The sequence below is a fragment of the Phocoena phocoena genome, chromosome 14 (genome assembly GCF_963924675.1).
Source record: "Phocoena phocoena chromosome 14, mPhoPho1.1, whole genome shotgun sequence".
NCBI lineage: Eukaryota > Metazoa > Chordata > Mammalia > Artiodactyla > Phocoenidae > Phocoena > Phocoena phocoena.
In genome coordinates, this window is record NC_089232.1 from 59,659,067 (window position 1) to 59,681,802 (window position 22,736).

At 44.8% G+C, this 22,736-nt stretch overlaps 1 protein-coding gene across 1 annotated transcript; it reads left to right on the plus strand.

The window, feature by feature from the left end:
- The first annotated feature begins 3,193 nt into the window (after positions 1-3,193).
- On the plus strand, positions 3,194-8,868 carry CYP1B1 (cytochrome P450 family 1 subfamily B member 1). The gene is made up of 3 exons (XM_065891374.1): positions 3,194-3,561; positions 4,139-5,182; positions 8,031-8,868. The coding sequence occupies exons 2-3, from the start codon at positions 4,140-4,142 to the stop codon at positions 8,617-8,619; spliced, it is 1,632 nt and encodes a 543-aa protein (XP_065747446.1). The 5' UTR covers positions 3,194-3,561; position 4,139; the 3' UTR covers positions 8,620-8,868.
- The last annotated feature ends 13,868 nt before the right edge of the window (positions 8,869-22,736 follow it).

Sequence of the window (22,736 nt, forward strand, 5' to 3'; positions counted from 1 at the left end):
TACTAAACAGTGGGGCGAGCAGCCCCAAGTCCTTCCATCCTGTGAGGTACCACCATTATCCTTCCCTGCACATAAGCCAGTGCATTCCTGTCCTGCTTAAACAAGCTTCAACTGGATTTCTGTTCTGTGGAATCAATACAATACAGGGTATTTTAAACCTCTGCTTTGAACTATCTCTCTAGCTTAGCTGTTCTTTTGAAAGTTATTTGTACCAAACAATTCCAATTTGAGTTTTGGGAAGGCAAAATCCCCGTATTGTGTGTTGTTGACTGAAAGGAGATCCCTAGGCCTTAGCCACTGGCTTTGGTTGAGGAACTGAGATAACTTAAAAGCCTGATGTGGATTTTCACTAGAGTGAGGGCTCTACCATAAGCTGGATCAGGGGTACCCACAGGCCGCTTTGGATTTACCCTTCGTTTTCATCAGATACCAGATGGACCCTCTAACAGAAGTCTACACCGCAAAGCCTGGGAGAACCTGAGGCCCGGCGTTACGATATCCAGTCATTTTGGCTTTGGCTTGTCATAATTGATAAGGTCTATCTTTCTGACAGCATTTGCCCAACTGGTTCCTCTGTCTTTTGAAGGCATGTCCTACAAGTGCTGAGCCCAAGGCATTATGGCTTGGAGGAGGGTTTGCTTGAACTATTTGCTGTGGCAGAAAGGTATGTACCTAGTTTACCAAAAACTATATGACATTATTTAGGAATTAAACAGGAGATCTTAGGAACAGCTTTGTTTGTACTTTTTAAGATAGAAATTTACTTGGTTTAAAAGCACCTCCATCCGTCTGATTCTGGTAGAGATATACTGTGATAAAAGCTTTCAGGAATGTCGATAGCTCAAAATTGGCATTAGCCCATACACAGTTCTTGTCTACTGAAGTCTAGTAAGAGACTGATATGTTGTGACAGTCTTGAATGATTAGACAAAGGTCATACTAAAGCTGGATATTGTAAGGTTGCTACAAAATTCATTTCAAAGGTTATATATGCCAGCACAGCCCTGGGAAACCAATGCTTATTTACTCAGTTGCTCAAAAACTAACTTCCTTACGGAACTGAGTACCCCATCATGAAGTGTAAAATCATTTCCAGAGAACCTCTCAAAAGCTACTGAATGGAGAATTTTACAAAAAGTCATTTTCTTATCAGATATTTTAATGTTGGTTTCAACCTTTCAATAAGTCAGACTCTTAAGATACCCCTTTATTTTTCTTTAAAATTTAACCAGTTATTCCAAAGTCAGCTATGAAGCAGGCCTCCCTCATTCAAAACCAATTTACCTGCAGAAGGTTAGCATACTATTTCTTTAGGATCCTCAGAATCCTCAATTCTGTAAAACAAAACAAAACAAAACACCCCAGAAACTATTAAAAAAATCTGCCCAGCTGATTTTTTGTTTTTTTAAGGCAGGTAGGAAAGAAGGCATTTGTGCCTTTTATCTGAGGATTTCCTTCGGCGTAAACTTGTATGATCGATCTGGAGTGCGACTTCGTGGGTTCAAATTCTGGCTCCACTTCTTACTAGCTAGCAGGAGGGAGGGTGGGAGGGTAGAAAACCGCCCCACTTTGCCCATGCAAGCATTTCAATCATTTACTTGGAAAGAGAAATCATTTAAGATTATATCGTTTGATTGTAAATGTATTACTATAGTGCGTGTGATCTCGGGTAAGTCATATCATCTCTCTGAACCCGTTTCCTCAACTGTAAACCGGGAAACAATAGAGATTCGCAGCGCCGGTAAAGCTCAAAAAGCACAGGGCTGTCACGTGGTAAACGCCCAACTTCTTTACTTACACTTGATAACCCCGGAGGCTCGGAAGTACACTTCCTACCTGGGTAACTACGATACATCCCACCCTTTCTCCGGGCTCGTCCTTTCCCCAACCTTGGAGAAAAGACCATTTCTTTCCCGCGTCTTTAAAATACTTTGTACTAGCTGACTGGAAAGGGCGCCGCGGCCGGGGAAGCTACCGCGGCCCAAGCGCCTTGGGCTTCCCCTTTGACAAGAGTCCCCACTCCGAGAGCAACGCGAGCCCAGATCCGGCCTTCGGGTGGCGGCCCAGGCGGGCGCGGCTGTGCGTGCGCCGCGGAGGGTGGTGGCGGTCCGCGCCCGCCCTCGGCCGCCGCCCCCGCCGCTGCCTCGGCGTGTCAGGTGCCGTGAGAAGCGCCGAGGGACATGAGCGGAGCCGACTTTCCAGAAGCGGCGCACGCAAGGCACAGCTCCGCACGCAAGGGGGAGGCGACAGCAGAAGAGATTTTTCAACCCAATAAAGTTCGCAGGCGCGCGGAGATTGGCCTCCTCCTCGTCTACCCCCCACCCCCTGCCTCCTCCCTCCAGGAATCTTCAGAGTGCCCTCCCTCCCCTCCCCTCTCCAGTGTTCGTCCCAGCTTGGCTCCCCCGCCGGGCGCCAGGGCCTCCGACGCGGCCAGCGTTGCCCCGCGCTCTCCAGTGGGCGGCGCCACCTGGAGGAGTTTCTACGAGGGAAACCTTGGGGCCAGCTGCGGTGCGCCAGCGCTGGCTGACCTTTGTGTACCAAGGACACTCTGGGCCCCGGGGCGGGGGAGCGGCGTCCTTCAGGGATTCTCAATCTCGCCGCGGTCATGTCAAAACTGACATGACCGGCCGATTTGCTTGCGAGAACGTTAAAATAAAAATAAAACAATTCGGGATGCAGTAAGGCAAACCGCTACCACAACCGAACTTTCTTTTCCAAACGGACAGGTTTCCTTTCCCGGTTCTGGCGCCCAAGGATCTCGAGCGGTTTTCTCTCGGGGAAGGACGCTCAAGCCACAGAGAGGGAAGGGAGGTCGTACGCTCGGGGCGTGGAGGCGCTCCCACCGAGAGCGCAGGGAGGTGCTCAGGCACCGGGGAAACTGTGCGGCCTCCATCTGGGGTGACTGCGAGGAAAAGTGGTTTTTGGGCAAACGAAAAGTTCACACCGCTGCTTCCAGGAAAGCCGCCAGCTACTGCGCCAAGGCCGTCGGGGCGCTCCGGGGCCGCCTCGCGTGACTACCCGCGCGCACGGCGACCCAAACTGTAGCCCGAGAGGCTTGGACTGTTCCGGCGCGCCCCGCCCCCCGCAAGCCCCGCCCCCGTCAGGTCCCGCTGCCTCCTCCCCAACACAGACCTTAAAAAAGAGAGAAGCGGGATGGCGCGTTTTGACTCTCCCGAGTGACTGTGCAAACGGGCCACGCCTGTGCGACGCCAGCTGTCAGAGCCGTGCGGGGGGCGTGGGGGCTGGGAATTGACTGTTCATCGACCCGCAGTCTCAATCCCCACGCCCTGAGAAAACCCTGACTGCCGAGGCCCAGGTGCAGCGGGTCTCTGCAAAGAAGACACCTTTCTCCGCCCCCATCCCAATCCAAGCGCCTCTGGCTCTGACGACGCCTAGAGACTCCAGAGTGGGCGCTAAAGTTCCCAAACCTGGCAACAGGTGTCTAGGGCGGGCCTCCGACCTCCTGGAGACACTTAGGTTGCGGTCTTGAATCCCACAAAGGCCCCAATCCGTCCTCGGAGCCGGCCGTCTGGCGCTGCTGGAAACCGCGCCGCCTTGCAGGTCAGTCTGTCACAGGAGCCGCCTTCCTGCGGCCTCTTGTGATGGGTTCTCGCAGATCAGGGGTAACGGGGGGCGCAGGGGCCGGGATGGTAGGGACTTAGAGGGAACTGAGCGCCACAGCCTTGATGCACTCTTCCTCGCAGTCACCCCAGATCGAGGCCGCACAGTTTTCCCGGGACACAGCCTAAGCACCTCCCTACGCTCTCGGTGGGAGCGCCTCCACGCCCCGAGCGTACGACCTCCCTTCCCTCTCGCTGGCTTGAGCGTCCTTCCCCGAGAGAAAAGGCATCAAGGCCTTGAATTGCAGGAACCGTTACGCGGCTGGGGCGGGGTCGGGGGGAGTCTGGGTCACAGAGAGGTAGAAACACGACCCTTCCCTTCGCTTTTGGGGAATGGGTTTGGGATGGCAAGAGGCGTCTTCAGCGGCGTCTCCAGTGAGCTAGCCCTGACCTGACCTACGCACGACCCCCTCCCTACCCAACAGTGCATGGTAGCCCGAGGCCGGGGGTAGGGGCGTAGGGCGCCCGCCCCTTTCTCTGCCTACCTGAGTGTCACGCCTTCGCCCTTCTCTCCCCAGCATGGCCACCAGCCTCGGCCCGGACGATCATCTGCCGCCTATCCCTCTGTCGGCCCAGCAGACCATGCTCCTGTTGCTGCTCTCGGTACTGGCCGCGGTGCACGTGGGCCAGTGGCTGTTGAGGCAGCGGCGGCGGCAGCCGGGGTCCGCGCCCCCGGGTCCCTTCGCTTGGCCGCTGATCGGAAATGCGGCGTCAATGGGCCCGGCGCCTCACGTCTCGTTCGCACGCCTGGCGCGGCGCTACGGCGACGTCTTCCAGATCCGCCTGGGCAGCTGCCCGGTGGTGGTGCTGAACGGCGAGCGCGCCATCCGCCAGGCCCTGGTGCAGCAGGGCGCAGCGTTCGCCGACCGGCCGCCCTTCGCCTCTTTCCGCGTGGTGTCTGGTGGCCGCAGCCTGGCTTTCGGCCAGTATTCGGAGAGCTGGAAGGCGCAGCGGCGCGCGGCGCACAGCACGATGCGAGCCTTCTCCACGCGCCAGCCGCGCGGCCGCCGGGTGCTCGAGGGCCACGTGCTGGGCGAGGCGCGGGAGTTGGTGGAACTGCTGGTGCGCGGCAGCGCGGGCGGCGCCTTTCTCGACCCGCGGCCGTTGACCGTGGTGGCCGTGGCCAACGTCATGAGCGCCGTGTGCTTCGGCTGCCGCTACAGCCACGACGACGCCGAGTTCCGAGAGCTGCTCAGCCACAACGAGGAGTTCGGGCGCACGGTGGGCGCGGGCAGCCTGGTGGACGTGCTGCCCTGGCTGCAGCGCTTCCCCAACCCTGTGCGCACTGCTTTCCGTGAATTCGAGACGCTCAATCGCAACTTCAGCAGCTTCGTCCTAGACAAGTTCCTGAGGCACCGTGAAAGCCTTCGGCCCGGGGCCGCTCCCCGCGACATGATGGACGCCTTCATGCTCTCGGCAGGAAAGGAAGCCGCCGCGGGCTTTGGCGACGGCGGCGCGCGGCTGGACGAAGAGTACGTGCCGGCCACCGTCACAGACATCTTCGGCGCCAGCCAGGATACTCTCTCCACCGCGCTGCAGTGGCTGCTCGTCTTCTTCACCAGGTAAAGCCTCCAGGAAGCTTGGGATGGCCTTCCTCCCCTCCTCTGTAAAAGGCAGAATGGAATTAGAATATGCTGAGGTCGCGACTAGCGCGCAGGGAGGGTTTGGGGTTTCGCTCCAGGTCCCAACCTCCCAAATCTGAGACCGCGTCCGGAAAGCGCGACTCAGGAAGGCGCGATGCTGGCCGAGATGGGCGCGCACGCCCGCCCCACCCAGCGGCGCCCGGATGGCTCCGCATCTCTGATCTTGTCGCTACCCGCTCCGAGGGGGGGGGCAAATTTGTGTGAAACCCCTTGGAAAAGCAAGATTTGTTTTTCAGTGCCCGCTGATCATCCCCGATCTCCCGCACTGGCACAGGAGAAGCAAATTTGGAACGGTTCCGAAGGAAAGGGCAGCACAGTAAAAAAAAAAAAAAAAAAAAAGTTAAATAAACACAGCAGCCTAATCGGCTCGGCCAGTCTTCAGTGCGGATCGGAAGCCGCCCGGCCCTGGAGCCAAAAGCCAACCGCTCGTCAGGGCTTTGTACACCGGCAAAGGTAGCGATTGGCGGTCGGGCTTCACGGACTGCTAATCCGAAACTTTGGGAAAGCGGCCAGAAACCAGCGGATTGTGCTGGGTTTCTAAATCCGCCGCGCTAGAAGTGTCAGTGTAAAGAATGGGAGAAGCAGTAACTGTACCGAGCGCAGAGCGGCATCTAGAAAGGCAAACTGGGTATCCGGGAGGCACCTGCAGCCCTCTAGGATCCTTGGGCTCGGCTCGGTTAGTTGGACCCCAGTCGCGGACCTCTGCTAAATTTGTACACGCACGAATTAAACAGGTCCCCGGTATCCCCAGATTGAGCAAATAAAAAATAAAATTTACATAGGACATAGTTATATTAAAAGATTAGCCGCTGTTTATCTGAAATTCACGTCTAACTGGGCAGCCTGTATTTTATCTGGCAACCTTACCCCAGGGGTAAATGTCTCAGTCAAGGCAACTCTTGATTGCCTCGAGACACCAGAAATCCTGGTTGTGCAATTTCTTGGCGCACAGGTAAGCGCTAGGAGAAGCTGAATTTGCTGGCCCCCTAGAAACTGGAAGGTAAAAACAACTTCTTTTGTTGTTAGAATCCACTACATTAGAATCCTATATTTCCTTATGTACTGTACAACTGCTTTTCACAAATCCTTCTTCTTTCTTTCTTTTTTTTGGTTATATTTAAAATCACTTTTCAGTATTAATATCATGGAAACACATATGGGGGAGGGGCAGAAATCGAAAAAGAGAAGTCAATAATAACAGGTCAGGAAGAAGACAATTCAAGAATGGGATCAATAAGTCCTTTGCATCCTCAGATAAGCATGTTATCTTTTGAAACAGCCTTTCTTTTTTTCACTAGAAACCGAATTGTAAATCGTTCTCCGGGTACCCCAATTGGGCAGCAAAAAGAAGTAAAACAATTTTGGGATCACTTTCAATTCGGTATAGCTAATGAGTCCTTTTTTCTTCTTTTTAGTGAAAAAATACGACAGGGGTTGGCAAATTACATTACCTGTTTTTGTATGTAAGTCTTATGGAAATACAGCTATGCCCATTCATTCTTGTATGGTCTATGGCCGCTTTCACACTACAGCAGAAGGCAGAGTTGGATAGCTGGGAGGCAGAGGGTTTGATCCACAAATCCTAAAATATATACTATCTGGCCCTTTATGAAAAAGTTTGCAGACCCCTGAAGTATGAAGCTAAAGAAGCGATTTTTTAAATCACCCATAATTTCACCACATGTGTGCTTAATTCTTTTTTCAGATTCGCAAGAATTATTTACAAATGTTTTGACTTCTGACATTTCCACTCACTGTAGTGGACATTTCCCTGTCTTTTAAACTTGATTTTAGTAATTTTTTATGGCTACATAACATTTTGCCATAGTAACGGATTGTTATGTACAATCATTTCTTGTGTTTTAATGTTGATTGCATTTTTAAAATTTCAGCTATTGTGGTTATGTTTTTGCACCTGCTAAGTTATTTCCTGAAAATACATTTCTAGATCACTGGGTTTTAAAAGGGTGGGGAGGAGTTACCCTTATAGATCTTGCTTTGTTTTCCGAAAGGATTGTACTAGTTTTATTGGCAACAGTGAATAAGTATTACAATCTGTACCGTAATCTCGTGAACACTGGGGATTTGCTTTTAAATTTAGAAGATATGCAGCTTTATCTCTCGGGATACCAATTATCTTTGTATAAAATGAGAACAGTGTGTCTGCTGGAATTGTCTAGGGAGATGAGGAGAAAAGAAGAACTCACTTTGAGGGTTACATTTTAATTTTTGTGGACCCCGGTGCTTTTGCCTTTGTAGACACCTTACTCAATAAAAAATTTTTTAATTAAATTTTATGACTACATTGGTATAAAGATTAATATATTAAAATTATATATTGAAACATTCTCGTTGACCTAAAAGTTTATTTTCTTCTGATAAGAAATGAATTTTCATGAGTCCCTCAAAAGTGCTGTGGGTCGTAGGCACTGTCCCTGCTGTGCCCCATGGAGAAGTCGACCTTATCCATTGTTGTGCTTTTTCAGGCTGAGAAAACTTAGACCTTTTTTTGACTTATGGTGGGAAAGAGAGCTTGAGCCATGGGAGACTTATTACAGGAAATATAACAAACTCCATCCTGTAATGCAGTGATAAATTAGGAAACCATTTTAGATTTTTTTTTTGCTGGAAATCTTAATTCAGTTTCTGATTCAGATAGCCAGTTTAAAGAACAGTGGTATTAAAATAAATTGTAATGGGCTTTCTAGATGAAAGAAGAATTAGTGTTCCTGACTTATTTTCTCTCTCTGCATTAAAAACCAAACAGGTATCCGGAAGTGCAGGCTCGGGTACAGGCAGAACTGGATCAAGTGGTGGGTAGGGACCGGCTGCCCTGCCTGGACGACCAACCGCACCTGCCCTACGTCATGGCCTTCCTTTATGAAGCCATGCGCTTCTCCAGCTTTGTGCCCGTCACCATTCCTCACGCCACCACGGCCAATGCTTCTGTCTTGGGCTACCACATCCCCAAGGACACGGTGGTTTTTGTTAACCAGTGGTCCGTGAATCATGACCCAGTGAAATGGTCTAACCCAGAAGACTTTGATCCAGCCCGATTCTTGGACAAGGATGGCTTCATCAATAAGGACCTGGCCAGCAGTGTGATGATTTTTTCAGTGGGCAGACGGCGGTGCATCGGGGAAGAGATTTCCAAGATGCAGCTGTTTCTCTTCATCTCCATCCTAGCTCATGAGTGCAATTTCAGGGCCAATCCAGACGAGCCTTCGAAAATGGATTTTAATTACGGCCTGACCATTAAACCCAAGTCATTTAAAATCAATGTCACTCTCAGAGAGTCCATGGAGCTCCTTGACAGTGCTGTCCAGAAGTTACAAGCTGAGGAAGACTGCCAGTGAGAAGCCAGAGGCAAGCAGAAATTTTATAAGTACACAAGTCTTGGGGGATGGAGAGTAAAATTAAGGTTTGCTTTTCTTTTTCCTAGCTCCTCTGTGCCACTTTCTCAATTAGCCTCTAAAGTGAGCATAAACCAACTGACCCGCCGATGATGTGCTTTGTACACATGTCCTCAGAATGGCACCTCATGAGCAGTGGGCTGTGTAGGAGCTCCAGGAGATATTTTGAGTCAAAGAATTAAAGGACCCAAAGAATTTTTATACATATATTGAATGTTGGTAATCATAATTTCTTGAGGGAGCATTCTTTGGAGTTAAAACACACATGTGCATATATACAGAACTACCTAATAAAGAGGCATATTAGTAACCATGCCTTGTCGGGTGGGATCCAAGATGGATGTTCTGTGTGCTGAAGTCTGCTCCATCGAAAACCGTATTAAGCAAGTTTCAGGAAATACTGTTGAATATGCAAAGGCAAATAATTTCAGTGTAAGACATGTGATTTGGGGTGATAAGGGAAAAAGTAAAGACCAGAAATTCCCTTCTCACCTTTTCAATAAAATAGCTTGGTTAGGCTCTAATATCTATGGATGGATTTATCTTTTTGCCAACTGATGGGCTTCCTGTTACTTTTCTGGATGAGTCATAAAGTTATTTGCTTGGAAAGAAATTAATAGCAGTTGATTTAGTGGGTTTCAGTGATTTCATGAATTTTAAAGTGTAAATTGTAAAAAATTCCAAGTTGAAGTCATACTGCTCTTGGTTGCCAAAGTACAGAATTTCAATCATGAGAAAAAAAAGTTACCAGCTTAGCTAAGCTTTAAGTTGTGTGATTGTAATGTACTGACTTCAGTAAATCTCATAGGTTAAAAAGTCACCAAGTAGTGTTCAATATGGGTACATATATTACATAATTATTCAGAAGCAATATGTATTAGTTATTTTATTATTAAACAGTATTAATTATTTTGGTCAAGAAAGGGTTGAAAAGTGTCTTTTATAATGTCACAGCAAATAGAAAAGTACAACTAATTTAACCAATTTTGGTTCAAATACATGGTATGAACTTGATTAAATCAACTGTTTTTGACATCGTGGAAAGCAAGTTGAAGCAAAGTCTCTTCTCTCATCCAAAATTTGAATGAAAAATCTCAAAATTAGATCTGCAAGATGTGTTCCTTATCACTTTATAACATGCTTATTAAAATTATATTCACAATACAGAATCTTTTTTTGAAATTGATCTAGTTAATATGTTTTAATTCCAAACTCTTGACGTGCTTAAATTTTAATTTTATTTTAAAGCCATTCTGATTATTGAGTTCTAGGAAGTTACTGGAAATCTGACCATTAGCCTGTGAAAGGCAGAGAGATCGAAGCTGTGTCTGCCTGGGGAATAATGAAAAAATGCAATGAATTATCTGCATGTTCTTTATTAAATAACAAGGGGGGAAATTCCCATTATCATGGACCTAGTTTCTCTTTTAAATGATTTTCAAAAAATAGCATTGGTGTTTGTGTTTTGGAAAGTCAGAATCAGTCTTGGGAGATTGTTTGGAGGATTGCATTGCATTTCAGTGGAGCCAGTCAGATCAGCTGTGCTATTTAAGATGGCCAACCCAGCGAGCAGTCACTTTGGTAACTGTGAAAACATAAAGTTTGAACAAAATATATATGTTCAGTTTATGTAAATAACCTGAAAACCGTTTTTAAAAAGTGATGGAAGATTGACAACGTACAAAGTGAAGTTTGGAGTTTTAAGTATTTTGCTTGCAAACATCCAAAAGAAGTTGTGCAGTGTCCTAAAAGCTTACTGCTTGCTACATTTCATTAAGCTTTTAGGAAACTTTTTATCAAAATTATAAAGGGAGGAGTGTATGATGGTTGTGGGGTCTGGTACGAGAAAGGAGTGGAAAATAAAAAGAAAAGGAAGAAAGATGGTTAGACATTCTCCTACTCTTTCAAAATTAATTAGTTTGAAGTATGAATATTTAGAAGAAAGATGTTCCACGTGCCAGTGTTGAATCGCAAGTAGATTTTTAAAAAATCTACAACATAGCAACTCTGTTTTATAATTTGGAATTTTTATTAATAAAAATTTTATATAATTTTAGTTAATAAAATCTCACAGCTGTACCTCTTGAATATGAAAACACTGTGCCACTATTTTTAAAGGCACTAAAGTCAACTGTGGAAATCAGGCTTACCCAATACTTTTCAATTTGGGGGTACTGGCTATTTCAAAACATTGTTACCCACCCTTCCCTGCACCCCACCCCCTGCAGGGCTGAGACAGTAATTTGGCACTGCCCTAGCCTGCTTACTCTGATAGATGGTGTGGTAGCAAAAGTAATCATGTACCAATCTGGATGCCTGCTTAAGTCAACCGGGTCCAGATGTGCTGTAGCCGGTTTTATGTCTGTAGGCTCGGTTCATCTGGCACTTTCGGCAGTGGGCTGAGGTAGAAGAAAGTAAGGTGGGAGATTTCCTGGTTTATTTAATATGTTTGTAACCCAGTTAAAGGAAGGAAAGCAAACTCAAAAACAAACAAATGAAAATAACCAAATTTGGGGGCTACCGTAATCAGGTTACTAGCTTGATCAGAAAATCTAATATTATTTCTGCCAGAGAAAGAATGTACTTGCTGGTCACCATTTTACTCAGAACATCTAATCCAGGTTATTACAATAGTTAAAGTATATTGTTTATTAAATGCTTCATTTATATATGAGAGCTTTGACTTTGTAAGGAAACTGCTTTTTTTCCAAAACAAGAGGAAGATGTCTCAGGTTTGTTTTGTGGATTATCTAAAAGCTTTCATGTCTCAGAACTTAGCCTTTACCTGTGAAATGCTATTATGGCCTTACTATTTTCATATCACATCTATATTAGATCAAATAGTTGCACAGCATTATGTATTAATTTGTATGTTTTTTAGCTATGACACAACTTTGTAATACAAAGGTATACTTTAGTAGATGTTTATAATTCAAGGATAACTTCTTATTTAACCTTTCCTTGTTTTTGTATTTTATCATGTATGCTTTCCATCTGTACATAGCAACTGTAATACATAGTTGTAACCGAAATAGATCTGGGGGACACAGCATTAATATGTGGCTTTTACTGTTTGATATACCAAATTTAAAAAATTCTACACCTGTAATTACCTGTAATAGGACACCATTACCAAAATAATAAAAATCACTTTCATAATCTTGTTAGGAAGTTTTACTTTATGTTATAGCAAACACAGTCTAATGTATTTATTTATTTCAACTACTATTTATAAGTGCTTGACTTAAAATGTTGCATTGTAAATATTTTCTTTCGCCATTCTACATTTTAAGCAGCTTGCCTTTTTCTTTTAAACAGGCTTTCAACATCCAGTGCCTACCAGATTCTTGATTTCTCCTTATTTTTTTAAATTGAAATACAGTTGGCTTATAATATTATATTAGTTTTAGGTGTACAGCGTAGTACATAGATTCAATATTTTTATAGATTGCGCTCCATTTAAAGTTATTACAAAATAATAGCTATATTCCCTGTGTTGTACAATATATCCTTGTAGCTTATTTATTTTATACATAGTAGTTTGTACCTCTTAATCCCCAACTCCTATTTTGCCCTTCCCCCCTTCCTTCTCCCCACTGGTAACCACTAGTTTGTTCTCTGTATCTGTGAGTCTGTTTCTGTTTTGTTATATACATTCACTTGTTTTATTTTTTAGATTCCACATATAAGTGGTAACATTTTTGAATTTATAAGAACCAACTCAGAAGTTAAATTTCAGTGGCAAACACCTGGCAAATTGGCAATTAATTTCTAATTTTGAGAGATTGGATAGATTGAGATTTTAAGATTCTGAACTTATATTTCTGCTTCATCTAAAAAATGCAGGACATATTTTTCCCCCTCAGCAGCACAGCAGTCCTTTTCCTTGAGTATTTCATTCATTCGGTTTTTTTCTTTTGACAGGAAAGCTTTTGTTTTTAATTTGGTTGGTAAACATTTATTCATTCATTTTGTAAGGGACGTGTGCCTTAATTAATAAGTGCCATTAATGTCCAATAAAATAGAATGGATGAGAGTATTCTTTAATACACTATGTGGAAATATTTTTCTGCTGACATTTTTAACCTGGTAAAAGACTTGACTTCCCAGAGCCCCTGCTGGCACTCCCAAGCTTTCACTGCCCCACCCTCACAGATGGCAGGGCCGTGCAGTAATCTGGGGCTGCCCCCTATTTCTTCCAGAGTTTAGCTCCCATTATTGTGAAATCAGGAAAAGTAATTGTAAAGTATAATTGCACACAGTGTCATTGATCCTTTGACTTGAGAACATCATTTTGGAAGCTGAAAGGTATAGTTAGGAATTGGTTTAAGAGAATACTCACTTGTTTTCCAGATGTACTAACTTAGGATCTTGGAAATGGTCATAAAGGTTCAGGATGAATGAAATAAATATTTTCGTAGGAAAAAATATTTTTTAACAAAATTGTAACTGGGGTCAGGTGTTTGCAAAAATGTCAAGCAGAGTTGAATTCCACCCAATCAATCTGGTAGAATATAAGACTAGAATGCAGGGTGGGGAATGAATGCAGCTTTGGACATAAAACAGGCGTGAGTGTTGCAAACTCATAGAGATTGTTTCTATAACCTCAAAATCGGTCAGTTTTCCTGCACAAGTGCTACAGAAGTTTTGGCTGTTAACTTGCCCTTATTTTGGTTTAGTGACTCACATACTCTCTGCTCTCAAGTTTTGATCTATTAGTTATAATTCTCGGAGAAGGGAGGAGAAAGAAAAGAAATTAATATATTCAAATATATTTGGAAGCAATTATTTTTAATGGGAAAGATTGGAGGAAAATAATCTAGTTTAAACAGGTAGGGGCAAGCTATGGGTAAACAACAGCTTTGTCTGTAGCTCCTTCATTCACTCACACAGAGGCTACGTGGTCTTCAGTAACACTTTTCAACAGGGGCCAAGTATGAGGGGAAGAAATGAAACTCAGATACGTTTTAAACTAATACTATGTTTCATCACCCTGCTAAGCGCGTGAATGCATCATCACACAACAGTCCTGTGAGGGAGGCAGTAATGTCAGGGGCCAAAAGTCTACATTGAAAAGTGCCAGTGTCGGGATGTTCCCTGGAGATGAACTGACTCCAAAGCCTGCTGTCTTTGGACTAGAGAGCTTGTCACTTACCAAGCTGCCCATGTTTGGGTATACAGGCTAGTCCGTCTGGTTTTCAATTCCTGTGATCCCTGGAGTTTCACCAGCAGTGCCCCTGCTTTGTCTCGGCCACATGCCACAATGAGAGTGTGAAGTGCCAGGAAGACTCACAATAATCCTTCCTTCTGAGAGAGGCATCCTCAAGCAAGAAAAAAAGAAGGGGGTGTGTGTCATGCTTTGTTTTATAATATTAAAACTTCTCTCCCATAATCTGTGAGCCAGGAATTTTTGCCTGAAGGCCATCCATAGGTTGGACCAGATGCCTGATGTGAGAACCCTCTCTGGTAGGAGTGGAGGAGTGCACCACACTGGATATTGGCTCATGTGACTAATCAGAACCTTTCCTGCTCTCAGAGACCTTGAATAGGATTAAATAGGATACTTTCTGGCCGGAGAGAGAGAGTGCGCAAAACCAAGGCATGAATGAGACAGGTGTGTTGACGGGAAGCCTACCTTTGAAAACAGTGTGACTGGAGCTACTGGAACTGGTTTCGGACCACTTGAGATCCCTTTAGGTGATAGAAAGGCTACATAAGCTAACTAACTAAATATATTACCTTAAATAAACAGCACAGTACTACACAAATTACACAATATTCCAGCACACACCTAACAGCCCCTGAGAGCCCTGCAGGTCAGGGGTTAGGAGTCGCTCCACCAGCCTGAAAAATCTTCCAGCTTCTTTAAAAGATTTTTAATTCTGCTTTTATTACTATTTGCCTACTTTTGTTTCTTTCCCTCTCCATCTCAATACTGCCTAATGTGTACTTTTTTTGGTACGCGTTCCAACGAAATGTGTATGATTGTTTTGTATACATGTGTTTTTTAAATTTTATTTATTTTTGGCTGCTTTGGGTCTTTGCTGCTGCGTGCGTGCTTTCCTTAGTTGTGGCGAGCGGGGGCTACTCTTTGCTGTGGTCCCCCCGCCCCCCCCCCCGTTCACATTTCACTGCTGCTCGCCTTCAGTAGGCACCTTGGGTCTTCCACTGCCCTTCCCAGCAATCACCCTTTCAATTTAAGCCTCTGCAGTTCCCACAGCCCCCAAGCAGATCCAGTTGGCACTCTGCTTTCCTAGCACTTGGCATTGACATTGAGGGAGAAAGTGGGGAAACAGGCTGGATAAAGCAGTGAGAGAATAAGGCTGAATTTTCACTGTCGTGTTTTCCAATGTGGTTTCCAGAAACTTATTGCAGTAAAAAGCAGGGTGAGCCTGTCTGCCACTTAGTTTTAATTCCTAACTTCAAGAGCTGGTTCTGGAAACTGCTATGGAAGCTTGGTTAATATAAACCACCACCAACAAAAAACTGTTCTCCTTCCTCATCGCCCCACCAGGCTCATTGTTTTTGTGACAGTGTGCCAGGCAGTTCAGCTCACGATACAGACTTGCCGTTTGGCTCTGCAGAGTTTAGTACCTTTTTCACTTTCTTTGCCCAAACTTCCCATCACCTCCCTGTAGTCAGAGCTCAGGTTTCATCTTAATAAAGCCTGCCTGGAGCTCTCTGTTTAATACTCAGCCTGGCCCCTTCCCCAGGCACTCTCAACTCCCTTACGTTACTCTTCTTCTGTTTTTCTTTTTCATAGGACTTATCTCCTGTTAATATCACATAAAATTAATCTTCTAATTTCATTCATGGTTCATGGTTTATTGTCTCTCTCCTCGAGATCCCACTTCCCAGGGTGTCAATGCGGCAGGGGTGGGCATCTTTATGTTGCTTGGCAAGTGGAATATCCAACCATCCTGCTACATTTCCTACCCAACAGCCCCAACAAATGATTTGCACTATATTTTAAAGTCAGATGGTGTGATCACTGCCTAAATAATCCACTCACAAAAGGAAATTACTTATTGTCCTATAGACCAGGTAGCCATTAGTCACGTGAGGCAATTTAAATTTAAATTAAATAAGATTAAATAAAATTAAAAGTTCAGTTCCTCACTTACACCAGCCGTATTTCTGCAGCTCAGTAGCCACATGTGGCTAGTGGCTACTGTTGTGGACAATGCAGACGAAAAACACTTTCATCAGAGCAGAAAGTTCTATTGGACAGCACTGCTATAGATGAATCAGTTTGTCAACTTAATGGATTTTTACTTTTACTCAATATTTAGTATCTACACTGAGTAAGGCACCGTGATAGCTGTGCAGGGAAGATTCAGAAACCTTGCTTCCTTCAGCAAGTGGGTCTGAAGATAAATATAATATGAAGATACATATCAAGAGCCTTGAGAAGAGATGGATAAAGTGCTGCAGAAATTCAAAGGAGGGAGAGATTTGTATTTTCCAGTTCAAGGGAGAAAATCAAGGAAAGCTTCTTGGAGGAGGTGAGTCTGAAACAGAAGAGTGCCTGTAACCTCAGTTCTGAAGCACAACACACTCAACACCTCAAGACAGATAAATGAGAGAACCTGTACCAAGTAATATCCTGGTGGAAAAGTTAACTCCAGACAAGGAGATTAACGGCTATGGTTCCATGGCTTTGGAGTTCTGCTTTTACTTCTCACTCACCTTCACTTTGGGACAACTAGTCCCCACATCTGCAGAAACACAGACTTCTGGCCCTGACATCCTCTGCTTGTGCAGAGCTGAGAAAAGCTGGTGGGGCTACCAAAATTTCGATGGTTGCTTCTCTAATCCTTCCCTTCTGTCTGGAAATTCCAATCCAAAGAGAATCTTCTCCTAATGCTGCTTATCCTTGTAGGACAAAGCTTGACATCTTCACCTAAAGAGTTATATTAAGGGATGATGAATGATTGAATGTGAATTTCAGACACCTGAGATTCTCCACCTGGGCTCATGTATCCCTTCCCCTGAGCCCATAGGGGCTGACTCATATTAACCTGACCTTCACCCATAGTTGGAGAACCCAGTACTCTCAGTGGAAAATAAACTCAGGTCGGAGAAACAACGCACGTGAGGAGCACACTTATTTTCATAGAAAGACATTAAATTGCTGCGAGCTAGTGTGGCTTTCCAGTGCCACCAAGTTCAGTATCTTTTGAGCGTTTGTTCTGAAGCTGTTCCGATAGTCTCAGTGGGCTCTATTGGCCACTGGTCATCTCTTTTTTTTTTAATAAATTTATTTATTTTATTTTTGTCTGCGTTGGGTCTTCATTGCTGCACGCGGGCTTTCTCCAGTTGCGGCGAGCGGGGACCACTCTTCGTTGCAGCGCGCAGGCCTCTCATTGCAGTGGCCTCTCCCGTTGCAGAGCATAGGCTCTAGGCGCACAGGCCTCAGCAGTTGTGGCCCACAGGCTCCAGAGCACACGCCCAGCAGTCGTGGCACACGGGCCCAGCTGCTCCGCGGCATGTGGGATCCTCCCGGACCAGGGCCCGAACCCGTGTTCCCTGCATTGGCAAACGGATGCCCAACCACTGCGCCACCAGGGAAGCCCCGCCACTGGTCATCTTGGTAGACAACTCTTCCATGGTTCACAGCAGAGATCAGCAAACTATGGCCCATGGGCCAAATCTGGCCCACTGCCTGTTTTTGTGCAGCTATGTGAGCTATGAATGGTTTCTACATTTTTTTTAATGGTTGGCAAAAATCAGAAGACTGATATTTTGTGATACACGAACATTTTATGATATTCAAATTTCAGTATCCAGAAATAAAGTTATGTAGGAGCACAACCACATTTATTTATTTACTTAATGTCTATGGGGCTTTCCTGTTACAATGGCAGAGCTGAGCAGTTGTGACAGAGACCACATGGCCTGCAAAATGGAAAATATTTACTATCTGGCCCTTTACAGGAAAAGTTTGCTAACCCTGGTCTATACCCTCAGCTTCTCAAGGCACTGACTAATAATGACAACAATCTCCTCATGCTTCTCTAGCACTCGTGGCTGACAAAGCCCTTCCCCATGTCCCTTCCCTTGAGTCCTCCTGGGCTGTGCCGGGGCCCTGGCAGGCTGACGCTGCCTCACAGAGGGACGCAAACCCACAAAACCAAAACGCTAAGTGAGGTCATTAGGAAGCAGAAGCAGGTCAGAGGCATTTTTCACAAAGGCATTATTCCCGATTGTGTGAAAAATGGAGGCGTTTTCTCATAGACTAGAGAACACAGCAGTTAAATTCAGTCAAAATTCAGACCCACACAGTGTACTAACATCACTAAAACAAAACTGAAAAACAGATTGTGTTTTTCACAGAAGCTGAAGTCTTTGCTGAATTATTTTCTCCTTCCTGAACCATTGGGTCTCTGTAATTTTATATTGTTTGAGGGTGTGCCATAGTTTCACAATTCTTATACATAGCCTAAGAAAATGCAGCAAATAAACAAATTCATCCTCTTATATAGTCACAGGAGATACTCTGAAATGTGTTTTTGAAGAGTTCTTAAATGCAGAGCACAGTAAATCAAGTATAATTTCACGTACATTCAGGTCAGCCAAATCATCATTTATTCAGCAACCGATTTATGTTTCTTAAACATTGTTAAGCACCGTTAGACTGTTAAAAAATAAAACTGTTATAAAAACAAACACATTTCCTGATTCAGAGGCATTCATCTTCTCTTTGAGGAGAAACACTCAACTCCCCTAACACAGCATGACGGATTCTGTAACAGACATACGTGTCAAGCACCATGGGAATAAAGATTAGGACGTACCTGATTCTTCTAGAGAACGTGGGGAGATGAGGATCGCGAAAGGTTCCACAGAAGAGGTGCCATGTGAGCTGGGCCTAGGCGGGTGCTTAGGGGTTGACCAGAGAGACACAGAACTGGGGAGGAGAGATGAGAAGATCCTGGACGAGGCACTGAGGTGTGGAAGGGCGTGGCCATCTGCCTTGGTCCTGCTGGAACCCCGTGCACAGTCCAGCGCTGGCATCTCATAGCTGCTCAGTAGCTGTCAGTTGAATGAATGAATATGATGTGCTTGGGGGTGGCGATAATCCAGGAAGAGCAGGGGAGTATGTGTATGGACACTCAATAACATGCTACTGGGGTACCATCCTAGGAACTAGACGAGATTGACTTTTAGTTTAATATTTCCGATGTCTGTGGGTATATAAACGGCATTTCTTGGAGTCCTTGGAAATAGCTTGTACTCTTTCTTTACAGCATTGCTGAAGCTCTCTCCTGCTCTGATAGACAACGTGCACGTGTTTGACATTCCTGTGAAACCTCCAAAACTTCCCAGGACATTTAAGCTAACTGTATTGAAATACCCAACGGTTAATGATACGTCATAGTGGCCACTTGTTGTTGAATGTTTGGTCTTAGGTAAGACAGGCTGTGGGTCTTTGGCAATTGTATTTGGAAGGCAAGATTTTTTCTCTCACTAAAAGAAGCATATCTCAATTCACGGGATAACGTTAAATCAATCTCTCTCATTTATTTTTAAGGACATTATTTGTAATTGTCGGCTCTTTATTTTTGGTAACAAATGACTTTCAGTCTCACAATGAATTAAGATACAAGAACTGGGATTAAGAAGCACTGCTTTGAGCTACAACAGTGCCTTGACGTTTGCAGATTTGGCAAGCATGGAGTTAGTGACTTGGGATCCATCCGATTTTACTGAGGTACAAATTCGAATCCCGTGGATAACAAGGCCAGAGTGTGGGCGTGAATCCAAAGTAGCGTTAATGTTTTCTACTTGACTTCAGAGACCCTGTAATTCTTAAGGACTGATTCATTTTTTTTTTAAGTCTGTAGAAAATGGACCCAGAAAAACCAGCAACTTTTGGCTATGGCAGTAAAAAGGGAAAGAAGTAGTTTGACAAAGACGGATCTTTAGGCAGGTTTGTAAATGCCTATGGAGAATCATTAAGAATATGAAGCTCACTGAAAATTTTCATATCCGCTTGACTGCCTCGTAAGGAGGGAATTCAAAGTCCCACCACCATTCACAGACGCCCGCAGACATATCCCTATTGTATATGAAGAGTTGACTGTACCTTGAGCACTCCCCCTGCAATTTTGATTTTGCATGAAAGGACTGGCAAATCAAAGATAAACATCAAACCAGACTCAGTCTAATGGCATAAATTCTGGGTTAATGAAGAGCTAATGAGGTTTCATGCCCTCAAGTAAGTCTTAATCCTCGTCACCCGTGTTGGTGATGTCTTTCCTGAAGAGGCTGGTTCCTGGGGCCAAGCCAGCCTCACGAGGTCACGTTACAACGTGTTCTCCCCTCCCCACAACTCCGATCCTGGCATTTAGAAATCATGTGCCATTCGCAACACTTTCCAGGTAATTTTTCCAGGTGGAAGGTTCTCAAAAGCAGAGGATTACCCAAGAACCTTCTTCGTATGCTGCTTCGCTCTCTCATTTCCTTCTGATTCTCAGGCGTCAACCACAGGGGGTGGCACAACTTGAGTTCCAAAGTTCAGTGAATGTCTCTTGTAGCCAAGAAGCTAGATGCAGGTTAAGAATTACTATTCAATTTTGAATTGTGATATTTCTGTTAGAGCACATCAGGAGGAAACCATAAATAAAACCCGTAGGAAAAATCACCCCACGTTATATAAGAACTCATTTCAATTTCTTAAGCTCATGTCTTTTAAGCAATACCTTGCCTTCACAGAGTGCTCCCAACTTTTTAAGGTCTTTTTATTTTTATTGCCTGATTTTCGATTTATATAGATCCTACAGCTAATAACATAACTCACCATAATTCAGTAAAATTGAATGTTACTTCGCCAATTCAGTAGATGAGGAGGTTAAAGTAATCACTCAGAGCCATACTCTGAAATGGTCCTTTGTGCTTCCATTAAGAAATATATGTGGAGTTCATGCAGAATCATGTTTTCTCTCAATTCCAAGTTCTTAGTGACATGACCAGGAGCTCTGCTAGAAATTGAGCCATGATAGGATATCCAGGCCAGCTCTTCTGCCCAACTAAAGACTAGACTGCAACCCAGGCAGGCAGGGCAGAAGCACGATGGACTTTTTAAGGCTCCACAAAAACATCTGAGATCTGAAAATAATGTGCTGGGCTGGTTATACTGCTGGCTTTTTCAGGAATATTTGAGGAGAATCAGAAAGGTTGAGGCTATGTGAGGGGTTACATGTTAGGAGGTATATGGTAGAGGGAGGTGTTTTTTCAAAGTAGGCGATACTTAGGCATGTGTGTTTGCTGGACATGATGGTCCAACAGGGAGCGAGGAAAGGGTGAGGCGGGGCAGAAAGGAACTGACCGTAGGGGTCACTCCCTGACAAGGCACCGGGGGTGGGATGCACGGCCATATATTAAAGCTAATTGTTGTCTTCTGATTTTTGCCAACCATTGAGCGACCTCAGGCTGCCAACTCATAGCTTTGTACTTCCCCCAGAATCTTAAATTGCAATGGATTTGGTGCTAATAAAGCCCCCTTTCCCCATCGCCTTTGTGGGTTGGCCAGGGTGTGGTCTAGATGTTTCTACCTACTTGCTTCTCAGGCAGTTCAGCCCCAGAGGTAGCAGCTTTCACGCACTAAGTACACAAAGTGCATGTAATGTTAGGTTAAAAGGTTTCTCCAATCTTGGGTTCAAATCTTGTTTCTACCAGTTTGTAGAAATGTGTGGAATCAATGCAAATTAACCTCTTTAAGTGGCTGTTCCCTCATGTGTAAGATGGCAGGAATAAGCTCTCAAATTCAACGATGGTTGCGAATATTCAAGTAAATAACGCACGCAACAAGCTTAGCACTGTCTTTGGAATCAAGTAAGCATGTTGCAGACGTTAGCTTCAATAGGAATAATAGTTATTATTATTGCTAATATTAGGCACAGAGGCTGGGGAAGCAAGATGACAAAATATATTAATCATGGTGTCTGCCGGCAAGGAATGAAAAGTTGTGAGAATTGTGAGAGACATATGTAAACGACGGTAATACAGAGTAAAATTAAGTCATTGTTTCCACAGCCTTCACATTTTGCTCTCAGCAGGGATGCAGAGGCCAGTGAGGACCCTGGGGGAGGCGGGTGTCATTCCTGAGGATGCTGGACTGAGCCCCTAGGTGCCCATTTGTTGTGCCTCTTTTCTCCTTTATAGCAGGACTGGTCAGTCCACTGTCAGGGCTTTGTGGCTCTTGCCAGGCCTCTACCTATGGCCCTAACTTTCCCTCCCCACTCCTCTTCCTTCCCCCAACTCTCTCCTTCTTCGTCCCCCACAGAGGCAGAGGGAGAAGGCAGCTCTCCTAAGAAGCTGACTTTCCAGGTCTGATTTTTTTTTTTTTTTCCCGCCATGCTGTGTGGCTTGCAGAATCTCAGTTCCCCAATCAGGGATTGAACCTGGGCCACGGCAGTGAAAGCCGGGGATCCTAACCACTAGGCCACCAGAGAACTCCCTCTAGGTCTGATTTGCTCAAGCTCAGGGGACTGAATAATAAGCAAAAATTCTGATGGTGTGAAGGAGCTCTTGATAAGCAGCTTTCTGAGAAAGAAGATGAACCTGTGTTCTCCATGTTCTACAGACTAGGAAAAAAACACACAAGATGCTTCATGTCAACAAGCAAACTGCTCAAGATCATCAGCTAAGTTTTACTTTCTTTACATTCCTATCACCTAACACCATGCCTGAGAGGAAGCAGCTCCTCACTACCTGTTTGTTGAATAATTGGAATGAGTTAATCTATTAAGGCCATATATTAAAATCTATTATTGAGCTGCAAATTGATCTCAGGCTGCCATCTCATAGCTTTGTACTTCTCCCTGAATCTTAAGTTGCAATGGGTTTGGTGCTAATAAAGCCCGCTTTCCCCATCACCTATGTGGGTTGGCCAGGGTGTAGTCTAGATGTTTCTACTACTTGCTTCGTATGCAGATCAGCCCAGAGGTAGCAACTTTCACTTGGAGGGACTTATAGCTACCCAGCGGTTCTATCATTTGTTATTTTTCCCATATGTGTAGACTACAAACTTGAGTCATCGGTTTTGTTTTCACAGC

What these genes read in the sequence shown, in the direction of transcription:
- CYP1B1 (XM_065891374.1), top strand. Translation starts at nt 4,140, where the DNA reads ATGGCCACCAGCCTCGGCCCGGACGATCATCTGCCGCCTATCCCTCTG. An exon ending in CTGCTCGTCTTCTTCACCAG is followed by an intron (nt 5,183 to 8,030) that starts GTAAAGCCTCCA and finishes AAAACCAAACAG; the next exon opens with GTATCCGGAAGTGCAGGCTC.